Below are 24,155 nucleotides of genomic sequence, written 5' to 3'. Positions count from 1 at the left end.
CACTAAGCATATAAAGGGGTAACATAGCCATCCCGCCTGTCCATATAAAGCAGGACATTCTGGATTGGCAAGCTGTGTGGTGCAATCACCCTGCTCCCAGACATCCCTAAACCCACCATGTATCTCATGTTTCCCTCTGTTTAACAGTTGTTGAAAATTTTCTTTTTGTGATTTTTTTCGAAAGGAAAAAAGACAAGCAAACAGTTCTTTCTTGGCCACATGGCAATGAGTTGCTGAACTTATTAGAGGAGGTTGAGGTTGGAGTGTCTAACAAGTTTGGATTCCATTGGACCACCCCTTAAGCTGCCCTGTGCGTGATTTCTGCCCTTGTTAATTCTCTGTACATCACTGCTGTTGGAAACTTACCCCTTCATTTCTTTGATTTTTATTTTCTTTTCTAACAAATATATGCATGTCTGCATGTAAGTATGCCAATGCTCAACTAATTCCTACCCATGTGAATTCCTTCAGTGGACAAGCTCTTTGCTTCTTGCTTTACTTGATTTTGTGTGCTGTATATCCAACTCAATTGAAGTGTGGATTTGCTTTACTTTTGTTGTAGCGTCCTTGTAAAAGAATGGGCTATAATTTTTATCTATTGGTTCTGGTTATACTCCACAGTGTTCTTTGAAGGGAAGCGATAATCACAGAACAGACCTGATTGGGTGCAGAATTAAAGTCTGGTGGCCACTGGATAAGCAGTAAGTGTTTCTGTTCATTTGCATAAGCAGACAAAAGATAGTCATGGATTGGATGTCTCCAAAAGGAATCACTTTGTTGATCCCCTAAAATATAAGTGTTTGACAGATCCTTACAGAAGAATGTGGCACCAAGCACTCTTGCCATGATTAACCTCCTGGAATTCTTGTTTGTGCCATTTATATTAGAGTAAATGCTTTTCAATGCAAAGGCAGTAAAGATGGAGAGAAACATGAAATAACCCAATTTTTATCCATAGTATCAACAATTTTTTTCCAATTACATATGTGGATTTAGGTTGTTGCTTTAGATTTTTGGTTATCCAAGAAGGAATCAGTTCTTTGATTGTGAATATATCTAATTAGAATATTCCTTTCCACTGTTGAACGGTGTAATTTATCCTGCAAATTGCACGAATTATGCTGATGGTGATATGTGCTTTTCTATTATATATATATTATGTATAAAAAGGACCCAAATGAGTACCAGTCCTGCTTTTGCAGGGTTCCCAATTGGAGGTGCTTCTTGTATGGTTAAAGTATGTATGACTAAAACCGTGCTAGACTGCTAGTAGCGTAACTATGAGATGTTTACCTAGTTCTTCATTGGCATTTCAAATAAGCTATTTTAGGAAATTAAGAAATGCAGAACAAAGGGTTATCTGCTGTACTGGTTTTGCTAGATCAAAGGCACTGTAGATTGAAATATTTTATGGTTTTAGTTTGGATGTTTTTTTTTATTTTTGGTCGGTTGAATTATTGTAATTATGATGATTATCATAATGTTCCAAATCCCAAGCATGATAATTCTGGTCCACAATGGCTTATGTATTATTGTTTATTCAAAATTCTGAAACCCTGACAATAAAAAAAAAAGGACCTGAAATTTGCTTTACTCATCCTGTTTTTTTTGGTGTTTTCTGTATCCTCTCTAAGGAAGCTTATTGACCTTGTGGAGGAATGGAACAAAATCCTTATTCAGTCTCATGGGAGAATTATTTGGAAGTTGTTGCTCTTCGTCATCAACTAGTTGCACCATTGCTTTACTAACTCCTTTTTGTTTAACATTGCCATCCCTTGGTTCCTGTGCACAATTCCATTTCTGATTCTATCATTTATTTTTGTGAGGCTCATCCATAAACTTGCTTAGATCAGCTACATTAAGTCTATGCGTTTATCATCTTTTTCTTTCAGCATCTTACTCCCTTACATTTGTGGCTTGTTTTATTGGTATCTCACAAGGTTTCCCTTCAAATTTCAATCACATGTCAATAGAAGTACCCCATCCTTTCATGCCATTTGCTCTGCTTCTGTGGGCCAAATTCTCTTAGTGTCTCTCTTTATGCATTATTAGCCGTATTTAAGGGGAAAAAATAGTCACTTTGGTCTATCTCTTGGTCACATAGCTTTTATTATCCTTCATTTCTTACTACTTTTACTGGAAAATTGCAGCGTAAAAGTACTATTGATTAAAGTTGTATTCCGAGACATAGTTGTCAAGGTGTCGACTAAGCGTCCAGGCGCGTTGGTCACCTAGGCATCTTGTTGGTGTCGTCTTGCCTGGAGGCCCCCTCCAATGCCTTGGATCTCCTAGACGTTGTGTCAACTATGTTGCTGGATTGAAATCTCGTGTTAAAGTTTTAAATTTTATATGTAATTTATGGGAGTCATTTTCCTTGTTTGGTCGAGAATGAAGCCATTCTTTGTATCTTGGGCATATCTGCCATGTGACAGTTTCGTTAGCCCGAAAAAAGGGGGGGGGGGTTGGGGGAGAATTTCGACTTCCGGAAAATACAAGATGATGAGCTATACATTGCAGATGGACATCTAAATTGGACATGTTGCAAATCCAGAGGAAAACTATCTATGATCAGAATAACCTAATCAGTCCTCCATGTTGTGGGAAACAGCTGCCAGACAGTGAAACATTTTCCCAGAATCTATTTCCATTATTCAACTAAATTCAACTCAACCAAGCCTTTTTCCCAGCTAAATGAGGTTGGCTACATGATTTCTGTCCTATTATCATTATTATGATTTTAAAATGTTAGACAACAAGGATGAATCCTTTGGTGTGACTGTGACCTTTTGTTAAAAAATATATATATATTTTTTGTTTTTTATGAGCTTCTCATCCCCATGTGTTGTGGACATATTGATACTTTCCTTAGTTACAAATGAATGAAAAATGAGATGGTGAACGAGCTGACTAGGGGGAAATGATGCAAATAAGAATGTGTTACAGACCTGAGCTTTCATTGTGGATTCAGATTCCACCTCTACTCATTATGCTTGTGGTCATTAATTTCTAACTTCTTTTTGGTGACCCATCTCACAAGTTCTTGGCTTCTATAATTTGGGTATTCTTTTCTTGTTATGCATAAAAAAGGGTAAAATAAAAAAAAAGCATCAGTTTTTTATCTTTGAATTTGGGGTTTGGGCTCTTGATTTGTCCTGCTCAATCTGTGAGTAGAAAGAATTCATTGTAGCAGCAGAATTTATCGACTTTAGTTTCCCAATCAATGGCTTGAGTTTGAACTTTCTAGATGAAATTTAAAGTCATTGCTGTCTCTTCTCTCCCTGTAACCTAGATTGAACAGTTAATGTTCTTCTTCTGAACACTAGTACCGAAATTCCTCCTTGCCATATCGAATATGCTAATATTGTAGAGTGGCTTTAAGGTCTAACTTGATACCTTGTGGTTGATGTCCGTGACAGTCTTATCTTTCAAGAGTGAGCTATTTGGATGTTGCTTTGTTGTAAGATATGTTGCTAATGTCCACAGGTTTTATGAAGGTGTGATACAATCTTATGATCCAAGAAAGGGAAAACATGCGGTAAGCTGCTCCTTTTCTATTAGGTTGATTTTTTTCACATACCTATCTCTGTCCTCTCTTTTAAGAGATTGCCAACCTAACTATCTTGAATTGAAGATATTATATGACGATGGAGATGTGGAAGTACTTAATTTAGAGAAGGAACAATGGGAGCTCATTCGTGATACTCCCAACCCTACAGAGGTATCGTTGTACTTCTGCTTGCTGCTGAAACCATGTTTCTCCTGGCAGCTATCAATGGTTACGCAAGTTTCTAATGCGGTATTGTTTGTTAATATCTTTTACAGCGGTTAAAATCACCAAAAATATCCCCCTCTAAAGGAGTCTCTAAAGGGGTGTAAGTATCTTCTGACTTCATTGAGAAAATTGTTCCCTTCTCTTTCATCATTGAAAAAGGTGTTTGGTAGGTTACTGTCACATTGGTAGTTCTCAACCTGCTGCATCTAGGTTCTGGTGTACTTGTAATGTTCCTCATTGCCAAAGGATACTAATTGTTTGGAGACAGCTAGTTCAGTACTTGATATTTCATTATCCTCCTTATAGGTCACCGCAGCAGAAACAGAACAAAAGGACTTCAGGCAGATCAAGATGGAATAAGAAATCCAATAAGAAGTGAGAGGAATCTTTCTCTTGGTGTATTTATATAAAAGTATTTATGTTATTGCTTTATGAACTTCAAGTTTGGGTGATGTATCCTTTGTCTGTGGACAGACAGAAAAGAACACTGAAGAAAACCGTGGGGCATAGACAAAATCATATATCAGAAAGTAAAAGTGATGCTGACACAGAAGTTGAGAGTGGAAGTGCTTCTCACTCAAGTCCCAAGCACACCATAACTGTAAAACAAAATGGAGTGAACGCAGGTAACAATCCTTGGCTGTGATCTTCTTCATACAAAGTTAGCATCAGGAATGTTACATTAAACTTTTAGTTAGAAAAGAAAACAGAAATGTTATGGCATTTTAGTTTATGGGGGTAGGATCCATTGATACTTGGAGATTCAATGGGCTATAGTTCCTGAAGATTGAGCAATCTTGTAGTTTGGAACTCTGGTGCATTTAGATATGATTGAGGAAATTGAAAATGCGTCCCTGAAAACTACCACTTACAAGGAGTTGAAGTGAGACAAGAAAAATCTGGCAAGTTTGTATAGAAGTTCAGTTCTGAGGCGATTGATTCTGATCTGAAGATTCACCAATTTTGGGACATTTTTATGGTAGATAGAGAATTTATGCTACAATCTGCATATTTAGCTGTTTAAAATAAATCTGGATACATCTACCAAATTAAGTGTAGAAACTTCACACTATACAGACTTGTGCTTGTCTCAGTGCCAGATAAAGACGACAAGAAAATCATGTTGGAAAAAAGTTACTACTGAATGAGGTTGCTTCAATAGGTTTAGACACTTGGATTCATTGGAGATAGAGGGGAGGGGAAATCAAGATGGAGAGAGCATTAATTCTGTGAAGTGGCTCTCAAGGGAGATAACATAATGAAAGCGGGTAACATCCATAAATGTAAGAGACATTTTGTAACCCTATATTTTCCAAACGAATGGGCTTGTATATTCCAATTGGGGCATGTCCACCCCCATTCAAAAACATGTTATGCATATTAGAGACTGCCTCTCAGGTTGGACTTCAGAGTATAACATTCTTATCGTCAACAATTTGTATTGTTTTACAGTCGCCACTTGAACACCCTTTTTGTTAATATCTGGTTGAAATTTTACAGCAATCCCCTCTGATCCTGGACCAAATTGATCAATGCACTGTCATCTCGCCTTTCATCCAACAGAAAATAGTAACTACCTGTATACAACACACACCATTTGAAATTATCCAAGAGGCACCTTTCACATCCATTGATCTTCTTCAATAATGAGAACTGATCATGGGTTGAAATTCTGTTCAGAAATGGTTTGTTTTTATAGATATATCATTGAGATAGCCGACCTACAAAACCCTTCAGTGTTTATAAACAGACGCCTCTATTAGGGAATATATTAATTCCTACACAATTGACTTTGTACATATGTTATTAGAAAAACATTTAAAATGCCAGAGTATTTTGACTTCTTTGCTTTTGTTCATGGTGATTTTGAAGAGAAACGGGTAGATAAAACAAAAAGGAGCCTGGCAGAAGAATCATGTGCGGAGAAACCATTTTCTAAAGATGAAGTTGAGATGTGCGCAACAGGTACAGAGGAATCCGACGAAGAAGAGAAGCCAGAGTCTGAGGGGGAGCGGGTGCAGTATTCAGCTAAGAACACATCAAATGCACAGGGTGGCAACGAAGAATCAGAATCAGATTCTGAAGAACAGGTGGAAGCTGCAGAGAGTAGCCCATCTGATGAGGAGGAATCCAATAAAGAAGAGCAATCAGATTCCAAAGGAAGTGCATTCGACAAGAATGAGAAATCAGATCCTTCTGAATCTGGAGACGCTGGAGATTCGGATAATTCTGACAATGAACCCCTTGTACTTGCCTCTTAGTCTTGTACCTTGTCTGTAAATTTTTCTCTGCTTTTTATATTTTTCTACAATCCAGTATCTTGACTAATTTTACCCATGCAGAGCACATGGAAGCATCGGGGAAGGAAAGGAGTATAAATCCAGTTTAAGATACAAGCAGTGGCATCATCAGAAGTTCGAGGTTGTTGCCAATGCCTAAATGAGGATCAAGAGATGTATCACTGAACTTTTCTAATTAAGCAGGGATACTTTATAAACAGTGCTAATCATTCCTCTCATTGGGGGCTCATGTGCTATGCATAGTATTTTTGCCATCTACATTCATGTAACATTGTTCCAGTTCCAGCTGTCCTATGTATTAACCTGTGTTAGGCACTTAGGATTATTGCATGTTTATAATACCTGGGGTCCTGGATTGTAGCCCATCCAATAAACAGGCTACTATTGATGGAGCTGATGGGCAACATGTACAGTAATCATGCTATGTATTCAACTAACCTTCTGTAAGTGTATTATCTTAAACTTCACCCTTCTGTACTCTTTTTGCTAGCTTAAACTTCACCCTCTACCCTTTTTGCTAGCTTAATGCATACCTTGTATGCTCTATGATCCTCTTCCGGTCGAATCATGAGATTGACAAATGATTGTTATTGATCTGATGGGCCGAAGGCCTTTGCACTCTAGTGCTGCCTCAATCCCTTGTAATTCGGCTTCTAGATTCAAGACAGATCGTCCTGATCCCACCCATGCTTCTTGTTGATTTGCATTTGGAATCAGGGTTTCAAAAATTGGGATCAGATCGGCCAATACACATTCTGGCTGATACGGCTCAGCCTGATCCACTTCCAAAAACTAGGGTTAGGGTTTATGTGGGTTGATTCTTATCGATGTTTCATGAATCCTGACCAATCTTTTATCAGATGGGAATCGTTCGGGGCTGATCTGAATTTTACTGCGATTCAGGGTTTTTAAACCTTGCTTGGAATCAACCATTAAAGTGTGGCAACCAGAGTGAGCAGTAACAGAATCATTAGTTCACCTCTTGATTATCAAAATGGTATTCTGCAGTGCAAAGTGACAAGCATTCCTGAGTATCTGAGGAATGTGTAGCCTCTGTTTCTGTCTCAGTATATATTTGGGTACCTTGGTTTTTAAAAAATATGATTGTTCTCCGCAACATTGGTTAAAAAATGATAAAATTCTGTCGTGTTCCTGTTGATATATATATATATAACCAGGTTGTTCTTGGCCTGCTAAATAGCATATGCCGATAAGGTGCCTCTTGGCTACAATCAACAAATTTCCCCTTTTTTGACAGAGAAGTTGAATGGAAAGCCTGATGAGTTCTTTCTCAAATGTGCACTTAAAATCTCAATTCTGATTCCTGAGGAGGATATAGCACTAAAGATGGATTTTTAAGAAATTTTTGGATCATTGTTCGTGTAGGGAGTAACTCCTGGATACCCTTCTAGATAGAGAATTTGTAGTCTTGATCGTTTCTGTAGTTTCCCTTTGACCATGTCTCTCTATTATAATATGTCGATTATGTTTGAACACATCAAAGGAGGAACACAAACAAAGCAAAGACCTTCCAACTTCTCATTAAAAAAAAGGGGCACAAATTCCAAGTCCTATTATTGTTGATCAATTCACTCAATCATTCTGTAGAATTCAAACACCTTAAAAATATGAACATGTGACATCATCCAATTGAGGTATCTATGGGTTTTCTCATACGCCTATTCTTCAACAAATCAATTTTTTAAACCATGATTTTTGTCTTTTCAATGCTCTTCCATATTTAAAGAGCATTACTTTTTGGCTGCGACTCAAGAAAATATGTTTAGGGTGAAAGTATTTGGCCTTTTGACACTATAGCCCCAAGTGAATTAGGGTTTTGAATTGGACCCAGTTTCTTCTCCTGATCCATCTCTTCCCTATGGAGATTTGACCTTTGATTAATATGGGAAATGGTGTTTTCAACCTTCTACATTCTACAATTAAGAAGGGGAATAATTGCTGCAGAGTCCTATCATAAAGTTACATCACTAGTGACGAAAAAATTCTGAAAACTTTCTTGACATAATTAGGCTGTGTTTGGTATGCATGATTGCAATTTAGGTTGATTTTGCATTCTTAAACAATAAAAACATTTTATCATCAGATTCATCAAAAAAAAATTATTTTATCATCGGAGAATGCAAAATCAACTTAGAATGCATTCCAATAATGAATATCAAACGCAGCCTTAAATCTTTTTAATATTCTTCACCCCAATCTGAGTTGTAATGTCAGGTTATAATTTGGAAAGAAAAAAAAAAAAAAAAAAAAAGCTACACTGAAGAGTCCGGATGAGGTGCCTAGCTCTGATATCTTCTCTTGAAACCAACAGAATCGGGGTCGGCTCAGGATCAGTCTGGACTGTTCAGGAATTGACCAAAATCGACCAATATGTGCCTTAACTTTATAAATTAGTATAGATTAACCGATCCAGATCGGCCTTAGCCAATTCAGATATGAATCGATTGATCCAACTGATCTGATCTTGATTCTTAAAACACCAGCCAACTCACTCTGGTTCTTCAATCTACATAAGATTTTCTTATAATTTGAAGCATAAACATCTTTGGTTATCCTTCTTATTCCCCACCAAAATGTGCTTGCGTTCTCTCTAATTTGGTGTGAATTGAGTTTGATAGCTAGCATGAAGGCTAGATTTGGTATTGTTTCTATCTCAATTTTGGATTGACAAATAGATTTTTGGTCAAGAAATTGAATTCCACTTGACAAGCAGTTGTTAGATAAGAAAACTGCAAAAAGACAGTCTGTTAATTGATTTTTTTTTTTTTCATTTATTTTAAGAAATAAAATCTTCAAATATTAAAGGGAAGGTTTTCATGCATGAGAGGGGTGGGATCATTATCTTCTCCGGTTCCTTGTCTGGTATAGTTGCCTGGTTCCTTTCATAGAAGGCCAAAAATGACGACCTAACCTCCTTTCGAGCACACTGCCCAAGTGAGGTTAAGTTGTCATTTTTGCGTCCCTAAGAGAGGAATTGGACAATCGTACCGGACAGAGAACCTGACAGGATAAAAATTCGAGAGGGATGAGGGTTACGATGTGTCAAATAGGTGGGGGATTTGTCTTTCTAACCCTCTCTTATGAGAGAGGGGGCAAAATGACCGTCCATTCGCAATGACAGGCAAAAATGCTCCCTTGGTTAATACCTCCGCAAACACTCCCATTGGCCTCCACACATGCGTAGGGACCATGCTCCCCAGAAAACTCTCCCCCCAAAAAAAACGTCCACGAATTTGTTTTGGTTCAGTTTGGTTCGAATTTAATTCCGGTTCAGTTTGGGTTACACGTTTAATACATATCCACGTGTCAATCGATTAATTGTAGAGGAAAGGATTTCTTGATCCAGCTGGACCAGGTATTTTGGCTCTTTTTCTGTGACCCGTCAAGCACGGGGTCAAACAGAATTCAGAGGGTTTGAGCAAGTCTAAGTAGAGCGAGCATTTAGCCATTAGGCATATCACTGCGTCAGCGAGTAGAATCGCTGGTGTGTCTGTCTTTGTATATAATAGTCGGCACTCGGCACTCGGCACTCGGCAGGAAAAGATCTCGAAGGAGACTGAAACACCGACAGGTAAACTTTGGCTTTTTTGGGTCTCCGGTGCAACTCGTTTGTGGGTTTTCTTCTCGCCTTGATGTTGTTCTACAGGACACGTACTGAGTGCGCTTCGATGCAGTTCTTCAGATAATTCGGTTTTCATTTTTCCTCCTTTTGCGTAAGATTCAGTTTGCCTCAAGTGTTTTTTTTTTATTCTTGTTAGTTAAATTGCTTCTGTAATACGTTCAGAATTGTGGAGTTATTGCGGTTTGTTTTCTCTCTCAATTTGATTTTTATTTTAGGGGTTTAAAAATAATTCAGAGGGTTTAGATAGACTTCTATGGCGATTGTTGTTCTATGCTGCTTATTTGCTTTCCACTGAGGTCTTGGAGTCGTTGCCGTTAGATTAATAGAAGTAAAGCGAAGCAATGTTTTGATACTTTCCTCTCCCGTCGACTATGTAGTTGCAGCTTTTATGCATTTTTACCTACTTAATTCGCATGTACCGTTTCATTTTTCTTCTCTCTTTCCTCTTTCATTTTGATAAGTGGTGGGATGGGATGGGATTGTGGTGACGATGATAGTTTATTTTGTTTTATACTTTTTCTGGACCATATTTGGTCATTTGGTTGATTCATCTCTTGCATGAAAGTAATAAACGTCTCTTCCAAGGTTTGACATGTACATCTTAGTTTGTGGTGTCTAATTCAGTGAAAGAATGGATTTATCATCTGTTATCTGGACTTGATTCTCTTGTTTCTTGTGATTTTTTGAGGATATTTTAGGCAATATGCTTACCGTGAATTATGTTGTGCTTAACATTTTTGGCATGGTGTTCTCTCAGAAGTTGATTTCTTCGTAGAGGTGGATATATGGGTGAGCTCGTCGGGCTGCTAAAAGTAACTGTAGCACAGGGGAAAAGGCTAGTAGTCCGGGATTTCAAGAGTAGTGATCCTTATGTCATCGTCAAGCTGGGCAATCAGGTCTATTTTCAGTTCTACTTTTGGTCTTCTCGCATTCTGTCTACTGTGGAACCACTTAATTTTTCCTTTTTCTTTTTAATTCGACCACCAACTATCCATTCAATATTGAGTTTGTTGATATCTTTTTTTCTCCTTTGGATATGTTGCTTTCTGGTCTGATCATCTGAATGAATTATTCCATAATGTTGTAATCAAGTAAATCTCTTAATTCATAAAAAAAAGTTTATAGACGGCCAGGTTTTGTGTGCAGGTATGCTAACTGTGGCGTCACCTGTTTGTTGTTCTACGTTCTTCAACTTATGGTTGTTGTTCTACGTTCTTCAACTTATAGTTTACTTTGTTCTTTTAGTTTAACTATTTAGGGGATCCTGAAAGGGTTTATGAGAATTTTTCTTCACTCTATATTATGCAGGATTCAACTGTTGTCTTTTCTGGTCTTCTTTTATCTGTATATTGTGTATTCAAATAGTTGATTGAACTCAAAATCTATGGTGCTCTTAAGCTTTTAATAGATTTGGAACAAAGTGATTTCAACTGAAATTTAAGGGGGGGAAAAGAAAGATAGAGTCTCCATTTTTTATTTATAGCTAACTGGGGCCTTTTCTTCTTCTTAGGCACTTGCTCAAGACATGTCAGGCATTATTTTGTTCTTTACAAAAAAAAAAAAAAAGGCAATTGTTTTGTTACTCACGCTATCCATTCTTTTATTTATTTATTGAATGATTCATTTATTGTCATTTTCGAAACCTGAACATATTGAGAAAATATGGACCAACAGCTTACAGTGAAGCCTTATTGAGTTTACTACTTGTTCAGTCATTATTGTGCAGGCAGTGACACCAAATTTGATCAATCAGCCTTAACTAGATTCAATCTTAAGTCCCCAATGGGTTATATGGGCACGGTTTTAGGAATCAGTATTGGATTGACCATGTTGGCCGTTTCGTATCGGTAATACCAATGTCTGACCATTATGGATCGGCCGATATGGTATGAGTGGTACGGATATGGTTTTTTTATGGAAAAAAAATGTTGTCTTGATCTAGAATGGGGCCGTTCCAGCTGATACGTATCGGTATCGGCTGTGACCGATACCATCACCAATATCGTGAACTAAATCCATGTATTTGGGTCATGGGCTAAGTATTCTTGGGTTTTCTGTTGTAATGGATCAATTTCTATAAGCCAAAGTTTGAGGGGTTAGAGTCCTATATGGGATGAGGTGCTAGTACTTTTTATTTTGTGTTTCTAGAGGTTTCTATCAGCAGCAGCTTAGGAGTTCATAGTTTTTATTTTGGGTTCTGGTAGTTAGTTTTAAAATTTGTTATTGTTCTGGAAATTTCTTCATAGGTTAGAGTAGTTTCTATTTTCGATTTATAGTCTGTATCAGGAAAGTTTTGTACTTGGAGTCCTAGCAGCCAGACTGAACCCTTCTCTATAGAAAATGGTTGGCCCTTCCTTGTAAAGCATTCTCTTTGATTATTGAAAATTGTTGCTCGCTTATTGTGGTGTGGATTCTTTTGGTCTTGAGTTTGATTCCTCAAACTCTAAGGGTGGATTCCCCATGGCACTACTGTAGTACTGTGTGAGTATTGGAGAGGATTCTCCTTGAGTCTGAGGGTGGATTCCGCAGCCTAACCAAGGGGATATCTGGTCTCCATTGCTACTGTTAATCTACCTCTATTGTCCCAACTTCAGTCCCTGCAGATCACCCAATTGAAAGCCAGCAATCAGGTCAGATTTCCTTTGTTTTCCATACCCTGCAGTTGCTCTGTTTTCTAGTGTTATTTTCCAGCATCTGCTACTTCTCATAACTTTCTCTGTTCTGCTTGGTTTGTTCTGTAACTTCACCCACCAACCCTGTTCATTCCTCTCAGACCAATCCATTATACCATCATTCCAACCCTCATTTCATTTGTCTTGCTATCTGCCCTGTTTTATTGTAAGTTAGCGTTAGCCCTGATCGCACCCTGCTGTAGACTTCAGTTTAGGCTGAGATTCTGACCACTGATGCGTCTCTCCTAGTCAAGTACTCTAGTGGAGTTTCCACCCAAGCAAAGTCCGAGTTTGTGAGATATCAGTTTCTTCCAGCCAAGCCCTAGCCTTGTCATGTTCCCAATTCTGTTATTCCTTTGATCTTGGTTTCTTCAGACTCAATTGTTTCTGTTCTTGAACTTCCTTTCTAGCCTTAACCCGTAACCTTAATCAGCCCATTCCTTTCTACCCTAATTTAGTCCTAAGCATCAAACCTTAATTTCTGTAATTTGGGTTAGGAATTCCTTAGTTCCATGCCATCACACTAACACATGAAATCCATATCAAGGAAGCTAAAATATTTTTAGCCATGATATTAAAGAAACGTGTAAGAATAAAAGAGAATGTAGGTTTGGAATTTCGTTAGTTCCCGCTTTTGCAGGTTCCAAGGCAGTGACCCAGCTCAATAGGTTTGTTCTTAGTTATTATTGGAGAAAATTACTTGGACACCCCCTGTACTATGGTCATTTTGCTTACGATTACCAACGTTTTGAACAATTACTTGACACCCCCTGAAACCTGACGGTGTTAGTCTGCTGTTAGTGTTTAAATGGAAATGTCCATTTTACCCTTATCACCTATTCAATAGAAAACAGTGAAATTAAAATTACCAAATTACTCTCCTTCTTCTTCCTCCTGCAAACAACCCAGGAAAGCTCAGATTGGGGAAACCTCATAGTATAACGCTCATTAACAGATCGTGATTTCCTCTCTGAAAGGGGTTTCAACTTTCAAGCTGTGATTTCAAACGAGGAACCGAAAAACTTTGAAAAAATCTTGCATATTCGAATTCATCTCCGGAAACTAAAACAAGCCCATAACGTTTCTGACGGAAAATTTACAAATGTAACGCCACCAATGACAGGCTAAAACCACCCTAATCCTCCAATAGAGTCAACAAAAATAACTGCATCCAAAGGTGTTCGATCTGCTTCTGAAACACTCTCAAATAGCCAAACTGCTGCGAACTTTCGAATTTGAATTGAACCGCTTAAAAGTTTCCGCCCTCAAAACCACTAAACTGGACTTGAAAACCACCAATCTCAAGTCCAAAACCACCACAAATCCCCTAAAATATAACAATATTGACACAAACCCACAAATTATCTCCTGAAATTTACCACAAAATTCCCATTCTCAACCCCACCTATAGTACAAGAAACCAAAACCTCCCTTACCCACCAAAGAAAAAACAATAGAAGAAAAACCCATTATCCCTGCCCTAGTGTCCTACAATAAATTACTTCTGAAACGCCAGAAGATGCAAAACCCATCTGCCATAAGCAACTTGGAAAACTCAAAACGAAGGTAGTAATGGGAAAAGGAGTAAATAAAGAGAGGGCGAAAGATTCGTTAGAGGAAGAGGAGTCTGAAGTGGAAGAGATCAAGGATGAGATCGATTCGTCAAACAGAAACCGATTATCCCTCCTTTGGCACTCTTCTTCCTGGCCCAATTTGTTGTGTCGTTGCCACCACCTTCGTTGTTAATGCCGTGGCTTGCGGTGGAGGTTCCAGGTTAGGGTTACATATAGGAGATAGTGTTTCAGCAAGGATTTGTGGTAAAAGTTAGGGCTTTGTTACCTAGCTGCGGTATGCTCACAATATGCCCTAATGGTTTTTGAAACAGCAGCCATGGCTGCCCCTTTTTTTTTTTTGGTTGCAGGAAGATGAAGAGGGTAAATCCATCACTTCAGTACTCTTTAAGGGTAGTTTAGGCATTAAAAAAAATTTAACTGATGACATCATCGCTAAACTAACGAACTTGACCTACTCGAAAGAAATGGTAAACTGCAGGGGGTGTTCAAGTAATTGTTTGAAAAGTTGGGGAGAACAAGTAATTAGGCCATAGGACAGGGGGTGTCCAAGTATTTTTCTCTTATTATTATTACTATACTGAGTAAAACTTTGATCTCCTGTATTATATAACTTTTATTTAATGTAAACTTGTCATCATGTCGGAATCTTTTAATGCTTGGGCCTCATCAAACCACCATTTTTAACCTCCTGTCTTATTCTTTCATTATCTCATATCAAACTTTGATTTTAATCAGACATTATTTTTTTCATTGTTTCTACCAGACTGTGAAGACCAAGGTTATTAACAGTTGCCTGAATCCTGTCTGGAATGAAGAGTTTACGTTCTCAGTAACTGAACCCATTGGAGTTCTAAACTTGGTAAGTTCCCTATGTTTGCATATTTCACTTTCTGTGAACCATTTAAAATCTGAGTTACGAAATTTGGTCAATGACAGCCTCTCTTTTATATAACTATTCTCTGAAGTTTTTACTCTTTGCTTGATCACCATGCCACTGTTGGAGGAAATATAAAATTGGTTGAGCATTTTAGGCCTCAAGTGGATGCACCCATTGTCCTGTAGTCCCATAGAAATACGTCATGAATTGGTAGAGCCAAACTTTTAGTATCTGGACTATCTTCATTTTTTAACCCCCAGTTATGACCAGAAGAATTCTCAACAGTCAATGTATTTAATGACTAAGATGGTTTGTATAATTTGTGTCAGTTTGATTTAGCCTGTGACCTATCCACAAAGGAGCACATTGACTGGTTTCACGGCTTTTGGTCTCTATTGCATAGATCCTTCATGTCACTCCCAAGTACGGAAGTACCCATGTCAACAAGATACGACATGGAACACAATAAGTTATACAACTTCTGATCTCTTGTATTGATCATTTTATCCACCGCTGAACCAGATCTTTGGCCATACCAATACAAATTTTCTGTTTCCTTCATAAAGGCATCTCTAGTTTTCTAATATTAGCTTATTATAAATCCACTGAAACCATTTAGCTAGTCTGTGCTCTTCTTTCCGTTGCATATGGATTATACTTGAAGATTGAAATTTTATCCCCATATATGACATTCATGATGTTGCATAGTACATCTGTGTCTTTACCATATTTCCTACTCTTAAACAGGAGGTGTTTGACAGAGACCGTTTTAAGGCGGATGACAAAATGGGTCGGGCTCACCTCACCATCCAACCCATAGCATCCGCTGCACGGCTGAGACGGGTTCTACGTGTATCAGATGGGGAGACAATGATCAGAAAGGTGGTCCCAGCCAGTGACAATTGCCTAGTCAGGGAGAGCTCTGTGAATTGTGTAGATGGAGAGATTGTGCAGGATGTTTGGTTGAGGCTGTGTGAGGTTGAATCTGGAGAGATTGAGTTAAAAGTCAAGTGGGTTGATCTTCCTTCTGATTCCCATCAGGCTCCTTCAAGTTGAATGTAAAAATGGAGGTTGAATTGAACTTTAATTACAGCAATGAAGATGCTAGTATTTATAATTTTACACAATTGTGGCCTCTTTCTGATTCGATTGATCTTTAAAGACAAAAGAGGGGGGGGGGGGGGCACTTTCTGCAAGGAGAGATTGGATGTTCGGGATCATGGGTATAATATGGTCTATTTTGCTGCAGTAGACACAGATAGTTACTAACAATTTGGATAAGTGAAGGGTAACTAGTGTGTGATGGATTCAGCGAGAACCCTTTCGAACTGGTGCTTGAGATTGGATTGTAATCCAAGTTGATTCACTTGCCAACCTCAAATTGGCATTGTTAAAGGTTACTCACATAGGGGGAGTGTGTCCCTATTGTGAGTTCTGTTGGAATTTTTATTCTCTCAAGTGCGGTGTACTGCCCAGTGCACTGTTAAAGTGTAGCCAACGATGGTCAAAAACATGTTCTTGGATTTTATCCTCTCAAGTGCAGTGGTCACCAATGGATGCACTTAAAATGTGCACTGGGCAGTTTACTTGAGAGGATGAAAATCTGTTATGCTGAGTTGTAGAGCTAGGGCTTGTGTCTGTTGATTCATAAATACAACTATGACTCAACATAGATACAAACCTAAACTCTATTACTCAACATGACTCATGATAGTGACACTCCCCTTGTTGTAACCTTTAAAGTGGAGACCATCATCTTGATAAAGCATATCTATGTCATTATCTGTATAAATGGATTTTCATAGAATGGAGAAAGGAAGCATGTTTAATATTTGGTTCACTATGGATCTTGTGTCCAACTAAGTCAAAATTTCAATTTACCTCAAGAATACTCTTTAACTTGGAACATCTTTTTTCTAATCATATTCCTAAACATTTGAATTCGAAGAATGTACATGCTCTTCTAGAGTGAATTTGAAGTTTTAGAGTAAGAGTACGGAGCACCATCCATATCAAAAGGATTTGGTTGTTAAATATTGAATGACCGAGTTTCCCTTCACCCACAGTGAAGTAAGAATTTCTTAAGCTACCACATCTGAACCTATTCTCTTCATCTTGGGCGGTGAATAACTTTCTCCAACACTGAAATACGTCTAGGATTGAGATTTCCAACCCGAGGTAGGGCTGGCTGGGCTTATACTGAGGTCTTGGGCTGAGCCCAGCACAGCCCAGCCCAGGCTGACCATGTATATATAATTTGGGGTTGCATGGTTCTTGTGCCCCACCTGATCCAATATATATAATATGGGGAAAAAAATGTTACTTGGTTGCATGGTTCCAACACCCAGACACAGAGCTCGCGAATTAATAACCCTACCCCATTGTGAAATCAAAAAACCCATCCATGTCATTGCCCCTACACGTGCTCTCATTGGCCCTCCTGGTGGTGCAAGGCTACACAACCATGCGGCGATCTCTTGCCCATATATTTTATAATATATAATTGTAGACAAAATTTTCCTCCACCTATAGAGGACGGTTCACCCACCATCCTAGGGTTCAATAACCCTTCCTAGGTTTTAGTATGTTCCAAAATACCCTTCTAATATTCATTCCTGCCCTCTCCAGCCCCTCGGTGAATGGGATCCCATTCACAAGTGGGTGGTGATCCCATTCACAGTGGGTGGAGGGAAACTCGGCCGGTAAGATGTACAACTCACATGCGAGATACGAAAGATATTTTTTTAGAAACCAAACACCTCTAACACTGTCACACAAAGGCTTCAATTCGTAGACACGAATATCTCTTCATCAAATCAAAAGTATCAACTTATTGCATAATGGTTAGCCCATAGAGCCCCCAAACATCCAATGCAACCCAAAAAAATTGGGGCTAACATTTAGTTTTTATATGATTAGTATGGAGATTTTGACTAGGTATTTTTTGGCCATGGTATATATGCCTCGAATATTTTAATGCCAAAAGTTGGTAGGGTATTAAAATTCAAAGTAAATTCTAAATTAAGTGATGTTGTTCAAATTATTAGCATATCGCCGGTATGATGTACATCTCACCAAGATACGAAAGAAATATTTTTTAAAGCTAAACACCTCCGAACACTGTCAAATAAAACCTTCAATTCAAGTAGACATGAATACCTCTTCAACAAATCAAAAGCATAAACTTATTGCACACTAGTCAGCCCTTGAGCCCCCAAATTTCTAATGCCACCCAAAAAAATTAGGGTCAGCATTTTGGTTTTTATATGATTAGTACAAAGGTTTGAGACTTACTATTTTTTCAACCATGGTATGCCTCGTACATTTTATATGGGACACTTGATGTCTAAAGTCGGTAGGGCATTAAAGGTCAAAATTAATTTCAAATTAAATGATATAGTACAAATTTTTAGCATCTCGCCAGTAAGATATACAACTCACGGGCGAGATACGAAAGATGTTTTTTTTAGAAGGAAACACCTCTGAACACTGTCTCACAAAGGCTTCAATTCAGGTAGACATGAATACTTCTTCGTCAAATCAAAAGCATCAGTTTATTACATACTGGTTAGCCTCTGTAACCCCCAAACATCCAATGCCACCTTAGAAATGTGAGGCCAACATTTACGTTTTTATATGATTAGTATGAAGGTTTAAGACTTTGTATTTTTTCGGTCATAGTATGCCTCGTACACTTTCTATGGGAAGTTTGATGTCATAAGTCAGTAGGGTATTAAAAGTCAAAGTAAATTCTTAATTAAGTGATGTAGTTCAAATTATTAGCATCTCACCGGTAAAATATACATTTCACTGGGGAGATACGAAAGAAATATTTTTTAGAAGAAAACACCTCCGAACACTGTCACAAAAAAGCTTCAATTCAGGTAGTGATGAATGCCTCTTAATCAAATCAAAAGCATTAACTTATTACACACTGGTCAGCCCCAGAATGCCCCAAATATCCAATGCCACCTAGGAAAATTGGGTCCAACATTTAGAATACAGAAGTTTGAGACTTCGTATTTTTTCTGCCATGGTATGCCTCGTACATTTTATATGGGACATTAAATGTCATAAGTCGATAGGGCATTAAATGTCAAAGTAAATTCCAAATTAAGTTATGCAATGCAAATTATTAGTATCTCGCTGGTGAGATGTAAATCTCACCTGCGAGATACGAAAGAAATTTTTTTTAGTTGACAAGCATCTCCGAATACTGTCACACAAAAGCTTCAATTCAGGCAGACATGAATACCTCTTCATCAAGTCAAAAGCATCAACTTATTACACTCTGGTCAGCCCCTAGAGCCCCCAAACATCCAAAGCCACCCAGGAAAATTGGGGCCAACATTTAGGTTTTTATATGATTAGTATGGACGTTTGAGACTTGGTATTTTTTTGGCTATGGTATATATGTCTTGTACATTTTATATGCTACATTTGATGTCACAAATCGATAGGGCATTAAAAGTCAAAGTAAATTTCAAATTAAGTGATCTACTCCAAATTATTAGCATCTTTCCGGTAAGATTTATATCTCACCAACGAGATACGGGAAAAAAAAAATTTAGAAGCCAAAACACCTCTAAACACTATCACACAAATGCTTCAATTCAGATAGACATGAATACCTCTTCATTAAATCAAAAGCATAAAGTTATTGCACACTAGTTAGCCCCTTGCGCCCCGAAACATCCAACGTCACCCAGGAAACTTGGGGTCAACATTTAGCTCTTTATATGAATAGTACGGACGTTTGAGACTTGGTATTTTTTCAGCTATGGTATGCCTCATACATTTTATATGAGACATTTGATGTCACAAGTTGGTAGCAGATTAAAAGTCAAAGTAAATTTCAAATTAAGTAATGTAGTTCAAATTATTAGCATCTCGCCGGTCAGATGTAAATCTCACCGGCGAGATACGTAAGGTATTTTTTTTAGAAGGAAACACCTCCGAATACTATCACACAAAAGTTTAAATTCAGGTAGTCATGAATACCTCTTCATCAAATCAAAAGCATCAGTTTATTGCATACTGGTCAGCCCCTGAAGCCCCCAAACATCCAAACCTACCTAAGAAAATTGTGGCCAGCGCTTAGGTTTTAATATGATTAGTACGGAGGTTTGAGACTTTGAATTTTTTTGGCCATTGTATGCCTCGTACATTTTATATGAGACATTTAATTTTATAAGTCGGTAGGACATTAAAAGTTAAAATAAATTTCAAATTAAGTGATGTAGTTCAAATTATTAGCATCTCGCTAGTAAGATGTACATCTCACCGACGAGATACGAAAGATATTTTTTTGAGAAGGAAACACCTCAGAACACACTCACACAAAGGTTTCAATTCAGGTAGATATGAATACATCTTCATCAAATAAAAAACATCAGCTTATTGCATACTGGTCAACCCCTGGAGCCCCCCAAACATCCAATGCCATCCAGAAAAATCTGGGATAAAATTTAGGTTTTTATATGAAAAGTACGGAGATTTGAGACTTGATATTTTTTGTCCATGGTATACATGTCATGTACATTTTATATGTTATATTTAATGTCATGAGTCGGTCGGGCATTAAAAATTAAAATAAATTCCAAATTAAGTGATGTAGTCTAAATTATTAGCATCTCGCCGAGAAGATGTACATTTCACCGGCGAGATACGAAAGAAATTTTTTTTAGAAGCCAAACACCTCTTAAAACAGTTCCACAAAGGCTTCAATTCAGGTAGACACGAATACCTCTTCATCAAATTAAAAGCATCAACTTAATGCACAATGGTCAGCCGTTGGAGCCCCCCAAACATCCAATGTCACCTAGGAAATTTGGGGCCAGCATTTAGGTTTTTATATGACTAGTACCATGGCCGAAAAAATAGTAAGTCTCAAATTTGATCGGGCATTAAAGGTCAAAGTAAATTCTAAATTAAGTGATGTTGTTCAAATTATTAGCATCTCGCCGGTAAGATGTACATCTCACCGGCAAGATACGAAAGAAATATTTTTTAAAGGCAACACTTCCGAACACTGTCACACAAAGGCTTAAATTCAGGTAAATATGAATAACTCTTCATCAAATCAAAAGAATCAACTTATTGCACAGTGATCAGCCCTTGGAGCCCCGAAATTTCTAATGTCACCCAAGAAAATTTGGGTCAACATTTAAGTTTTTATATGATTAGTACGAAGGTTTGAGACTTACTATTTTTTTGGCCATGGTATGCCTCGTACATTTTATATGGGACATTTGATGTCATAAGTCGGTAGGGCATTAAAAGTAAAAATAAATTTCAAATTAAGTAATGTAGTTCAAATTATTAACATTTCGTCGGTAAGATGTACAACTCACCGGCGAGATACAAAATATATATTTTTTTAGAAGGAAACACCTCTGAACACTGTCTCACAAAGGCTTCAATTCAGATAGACATGAATACATCTTCATCAAATCAAAAGCATCAGCTTATTGCATACTGGTTAGCCCTTGGAGCCCCCAAACATCCAATTCCACCCAAGTTCGGGCCAACATTTAGGTTTTTATATGATTAGTACAGAGATTTAAGATTTTATATTTTTTCGGCTAGGGAATGTCTCGTACATTTTCTATGGGACATTTGATGTCATAAGTCGGTAGGGCATTAAAAGTCAAAGTAAATTCCTAATTAGGTGATGTAGTTCAAATTATTGGCATCTCGTCGGTAAGATGTATATCTCACCGGCGAGATACGAAAGAAATATTTTATAGAAAGAAACACCTCTGAACACTGTCACACAAAAGCTTCAATTCAGGTAGACATGAATACCTCTTCATTAAATCAAAAGCATCAACTTATTGCATACTAGTCTGCCCCAGAAGGCCCCAAATATCCAATGCCACCTAGGAAAATTGGGTCTAACATTTAAGTTTTTAAATGATTAGTACAGAAGTTTGACACTTGGTATTTTTTCTGCCATGGTATGCCTCATACATTTTATATGGGACATTAAATGTCATAAGTCGGTAGGGCATTAAAAGTCAAAGTAAATTCCAAATTAAATGATGTAATTTAAATTATTAGCATCGCGCCGGTAAGATGTAAATCTCACCGGTGAGATACGAAAGAAATTTTTTTGTTTGGCAAGCATCTCCGAACACTGTCACATAAAAGCTTCAATTCAAGCAGACATGATGTTACAGCTTGACTTTTTTCGACCCGAACCCTAAACTGAATCCGATGGTAGGTCCAGAATCCGAAGTGGCAGCCTTGTATACATTTTGGTGTATTGTTTTGATGTTCGAACGAGTAGAAGATGAAGAAGGAATCTTGGTGGTAACCCGTTGTCTACCGGCAAAATGATGCGTACCTCCCCCATACAATTTCAAAATTTACAATCTAATGTATAAATCATGGAAAGCGACCCTGACCATGTTTTGGGTATTTGGGGCATGAAAACATCGTTGGAAATGTGTTAATACGCAAAACCGCCAAAGCTCGAGGCTTTCCGACACTTGGACAGCACATAAAACACACTCTGGTGGATCTTCTGATCAACCACATATATCAACCAGAGTACTATTACTGTAGATTCCTGTCTCGAGAGTGCGGGACCCGGTGCCTCGAGTAGGGGATCTTGCCGTCGTGTCCCATTTAGCTTGTTGAAATATTTCCCCAATAATGTTGGTAAGTGGGACCCGTTTAACTAACCTTCATACACAAATTTGGCTAAATAATCATTTAATAATTAATAGGGATAAGATTTAAGTGACCGACTAATACACCATATATAAATAAAACATCTTTCATTATTCACCTCTCTTCAAACCTGAACGAATGAAAGCTGAGTGAAGAAGAAAGAAGAAGAAGAAGAAGAAGGCTGAGTCAAAAATCCTGTTTTGGTAAGAGACTTACCACCCACATCTCATTCTATCTAAATTCCAATTACTTTTACCCTGTTTCCTGTGTCAAATTTATCCCTGATTTGGGAAATCCAAGCACCTAGTTTCATGGGTGTGGGTTTACTTAAGAAGACTATTTAATATAGTTAAGCTATCTCCATATATGCTAAACTCTATTAGGAAGTTTCATCTAGGTCCTAGATTGTTGGTGCTACCATCAATTAGCATCTTGTTTAGTTTAATCCATGTTGTATAATTAGTTTTCCAACCATATTTAGTTGGTTCAGTTCATGTAAAATAATTCTGAATATTTCTTACATATCTGAACCATGGTCATTAATTGAACCCCAATTCCCCAAATTGCCCACCTCCCTAGCCTATTTTGAATCACAAGAACTCAATCTTATATGTGGGAATCATCCCTGATGTCAATTGGGGAAGACCAAGCCAAAACCTCCTTCTTCATTTTCTGTTTGTCTCTGATGGAAGTTACTGGTCAACCAGAGACACAAACCAGTGTTACTGAAAAGTGTTTTCTTAACTCCAAACCTATTCTGAATCAACCCTAACTTATCTTGGGATTTCAGTATCATTAGAATATCATCTAGCATGCATGCTTAGTTAATAAATATTAAAAACCTAACTCTTGGGTCAATTTTCATTTACTGTTTGTCTCTGGTGGAAATCATTTGTCAACCAAAGACACAGACCAGTGTTGCTGTCAGGTGTTCTCTTAACTCCAAACTTGTTTTAAATTAACCATAACCTATATTGGAACTTCAGTAACATTAGAATACCACCTAACGTATATGTTTGGTTTATAAATATTAGGACCTTACTCTTGGGTCATTGAACCTACCGGCAAACGACTTGTGAACTAACCTAGTAGCGCAAAATCAGCTATAGCAAGGTGAGTGGGGATAGGCCTTGATTTTATTTTGGAGTGTTTATCATTTTATATTAATTATCAGGAAATGAGCATATGTGTGAAATTATTCTTGTTAGAACTTGTCTTATTATTTACTTCATTCATATCTTGTGATTATGAAATTGTGGAATTATGATGAAATGTGGAACATGTTTGATGGTGTGATTTGTATGCTAGAATAGATGTCGTAGACGGCTTGGAAACGAGAGGTATTGTGTACCGTAGTATGAGATGCAAGAGCACTGTACACCTTGTACTATGCCATACAGTCTGCACATGGCTAGGGACGTCATTCCTTGGTACTACCACCCTTACCAGCAGGGGTCCAAGTGCTGGGTGGTCATAGCTCCCTGTCACTGAGGAGTGTGTGGAATGCTGGGGTGGGGTCCAGGCTATGATTATCGGGGTCTACCCACGGGGGGATCTGGGGATTACAACCTATGTGGGCTCCATGCAACAATTGAGGTTACGGCTTGGGTTAGGTTGACGGACCCAAGTCTATTTTCCCG

The 24,155-nt window shown here is 37.9% G+C and overlaps 2 protein-coding genes across 5 annotated transcripts in view; both read left to right on the top strand.

The window, feature by feature from the left end:
• LOC122639884 (sister chromatid cohesion protein PDS5 homolog A-B) overlaps positions 1-6,565 on the top strand; it is a 34,311-nt gene extending 27,746 nt beyond the window's left edge. For 3 of the 4 annotated variants that reach the window (XM_043832905.1, XM_043832904.1, XM_043832907.1), the window contains 8 exons: positions 622-701; positions 3,484-3,535; positions 3,632-3,718; positions 3,823-3,872; positions 4,079-4,147; positions 4,247-4,398; positions 5,645-6,018; positions 6,115-6,565. In XM_043832905.1, coding sequence (XP_043688840.1) covers positions 622-701; positions 3,484-3,535; positions 3,632-3,718; positions 3,823-3,872; positions 4,079-4,147; positions 4,247-4,398; positions 5,645-6,018; positions 6,115-6,150 — 900 coding nt within the window. In that variant the 3' untranslated portion in view covers positions 6,151-6,565. The remainder of the gene's footprint in view (positions 1-621; positions 702-3,483; positions 3,536-3,631; positions 3,719-3,822; positions 3,873-4,078; positions 4,148-4,246; positions 4,399-5,644; positions 6,019-6,114) is intronic. The other variant, XM_043832906.1, reaches the window with a different exon arrangement.
• Positions 6,566-9,729: 3,164 nt separating this feature from the next.
• Positions 9,730-15,957, top strand: LOC122639343 (protein C2-DOMAIN ABA-RELATED 11). The gene is made up of 4 exons (XM_043832172.1): positions 9,730-9,806; positions 10,460-10,611; positions 14,725-14,820; positions 15,586-15,957. The coding sequence occupies exons 2-4, from the start codon at positions 10,501-10,503 to the stop codon at positions 15,892-15,894; spliced, it is 516 nt and encodes a 171-aa protein (XP_043688107.1). The 5' UTR covers positions 9,730-9,806; positions 10,460-10,500; the 3' UTR covers positions 15,895-15,957.
• The last annotated feature ends 8,198 nt before the right edge of the window (positions 15,958-24,155 follow it).

The sequence above is a fragment of the Telopea speciosissima genome, chromosome 9 (genome assembly GCF_018873765.1).
Source record: "Telopea speciosissima isolate NSW1024214 ecotype Mountain lineage chromosome 9, Tspe_v1, whole genome shotgun sequence".
Taxonomy (NCBI): domain Eukaryota; kingdom Viridiplantae; phylum Streptophyta; class Magnoliopsida; order Proteales; family Proteaceae; genus Telopea; species Telopea speciosissima.
The sequence above is the reverse complement of the archived record's forward strand: the minus strand, read 5'-3'. Positions and strand labels throughout refer to the sequence as shown.

Bases quoted from the DNA above. Each gene is read 5' to 3' on its own strand.
- LOC122639343 (XM_043832172.1), top strand. From the start codon at position 10,501: ATGGGTGAGCTCGTCGGGCTGCTAAAAGTAACTGTAGCACAGGGGAAA. The intron at 10,612-14,724 runs GTCTATTTTCAG...TGTTTCTACCAG, and splicing joins TCGTCAAGCTGGGCAATCAG to ACTGTGAAGACCAAGGTTAT. The intron at 14,821-15,585 runs GTAAGTTCCCTA...ACTCTTAAACAG, and splicing joins CCATTGGAGTTCTAAACTTG to GAGGTGTTTGACAGAGACCG.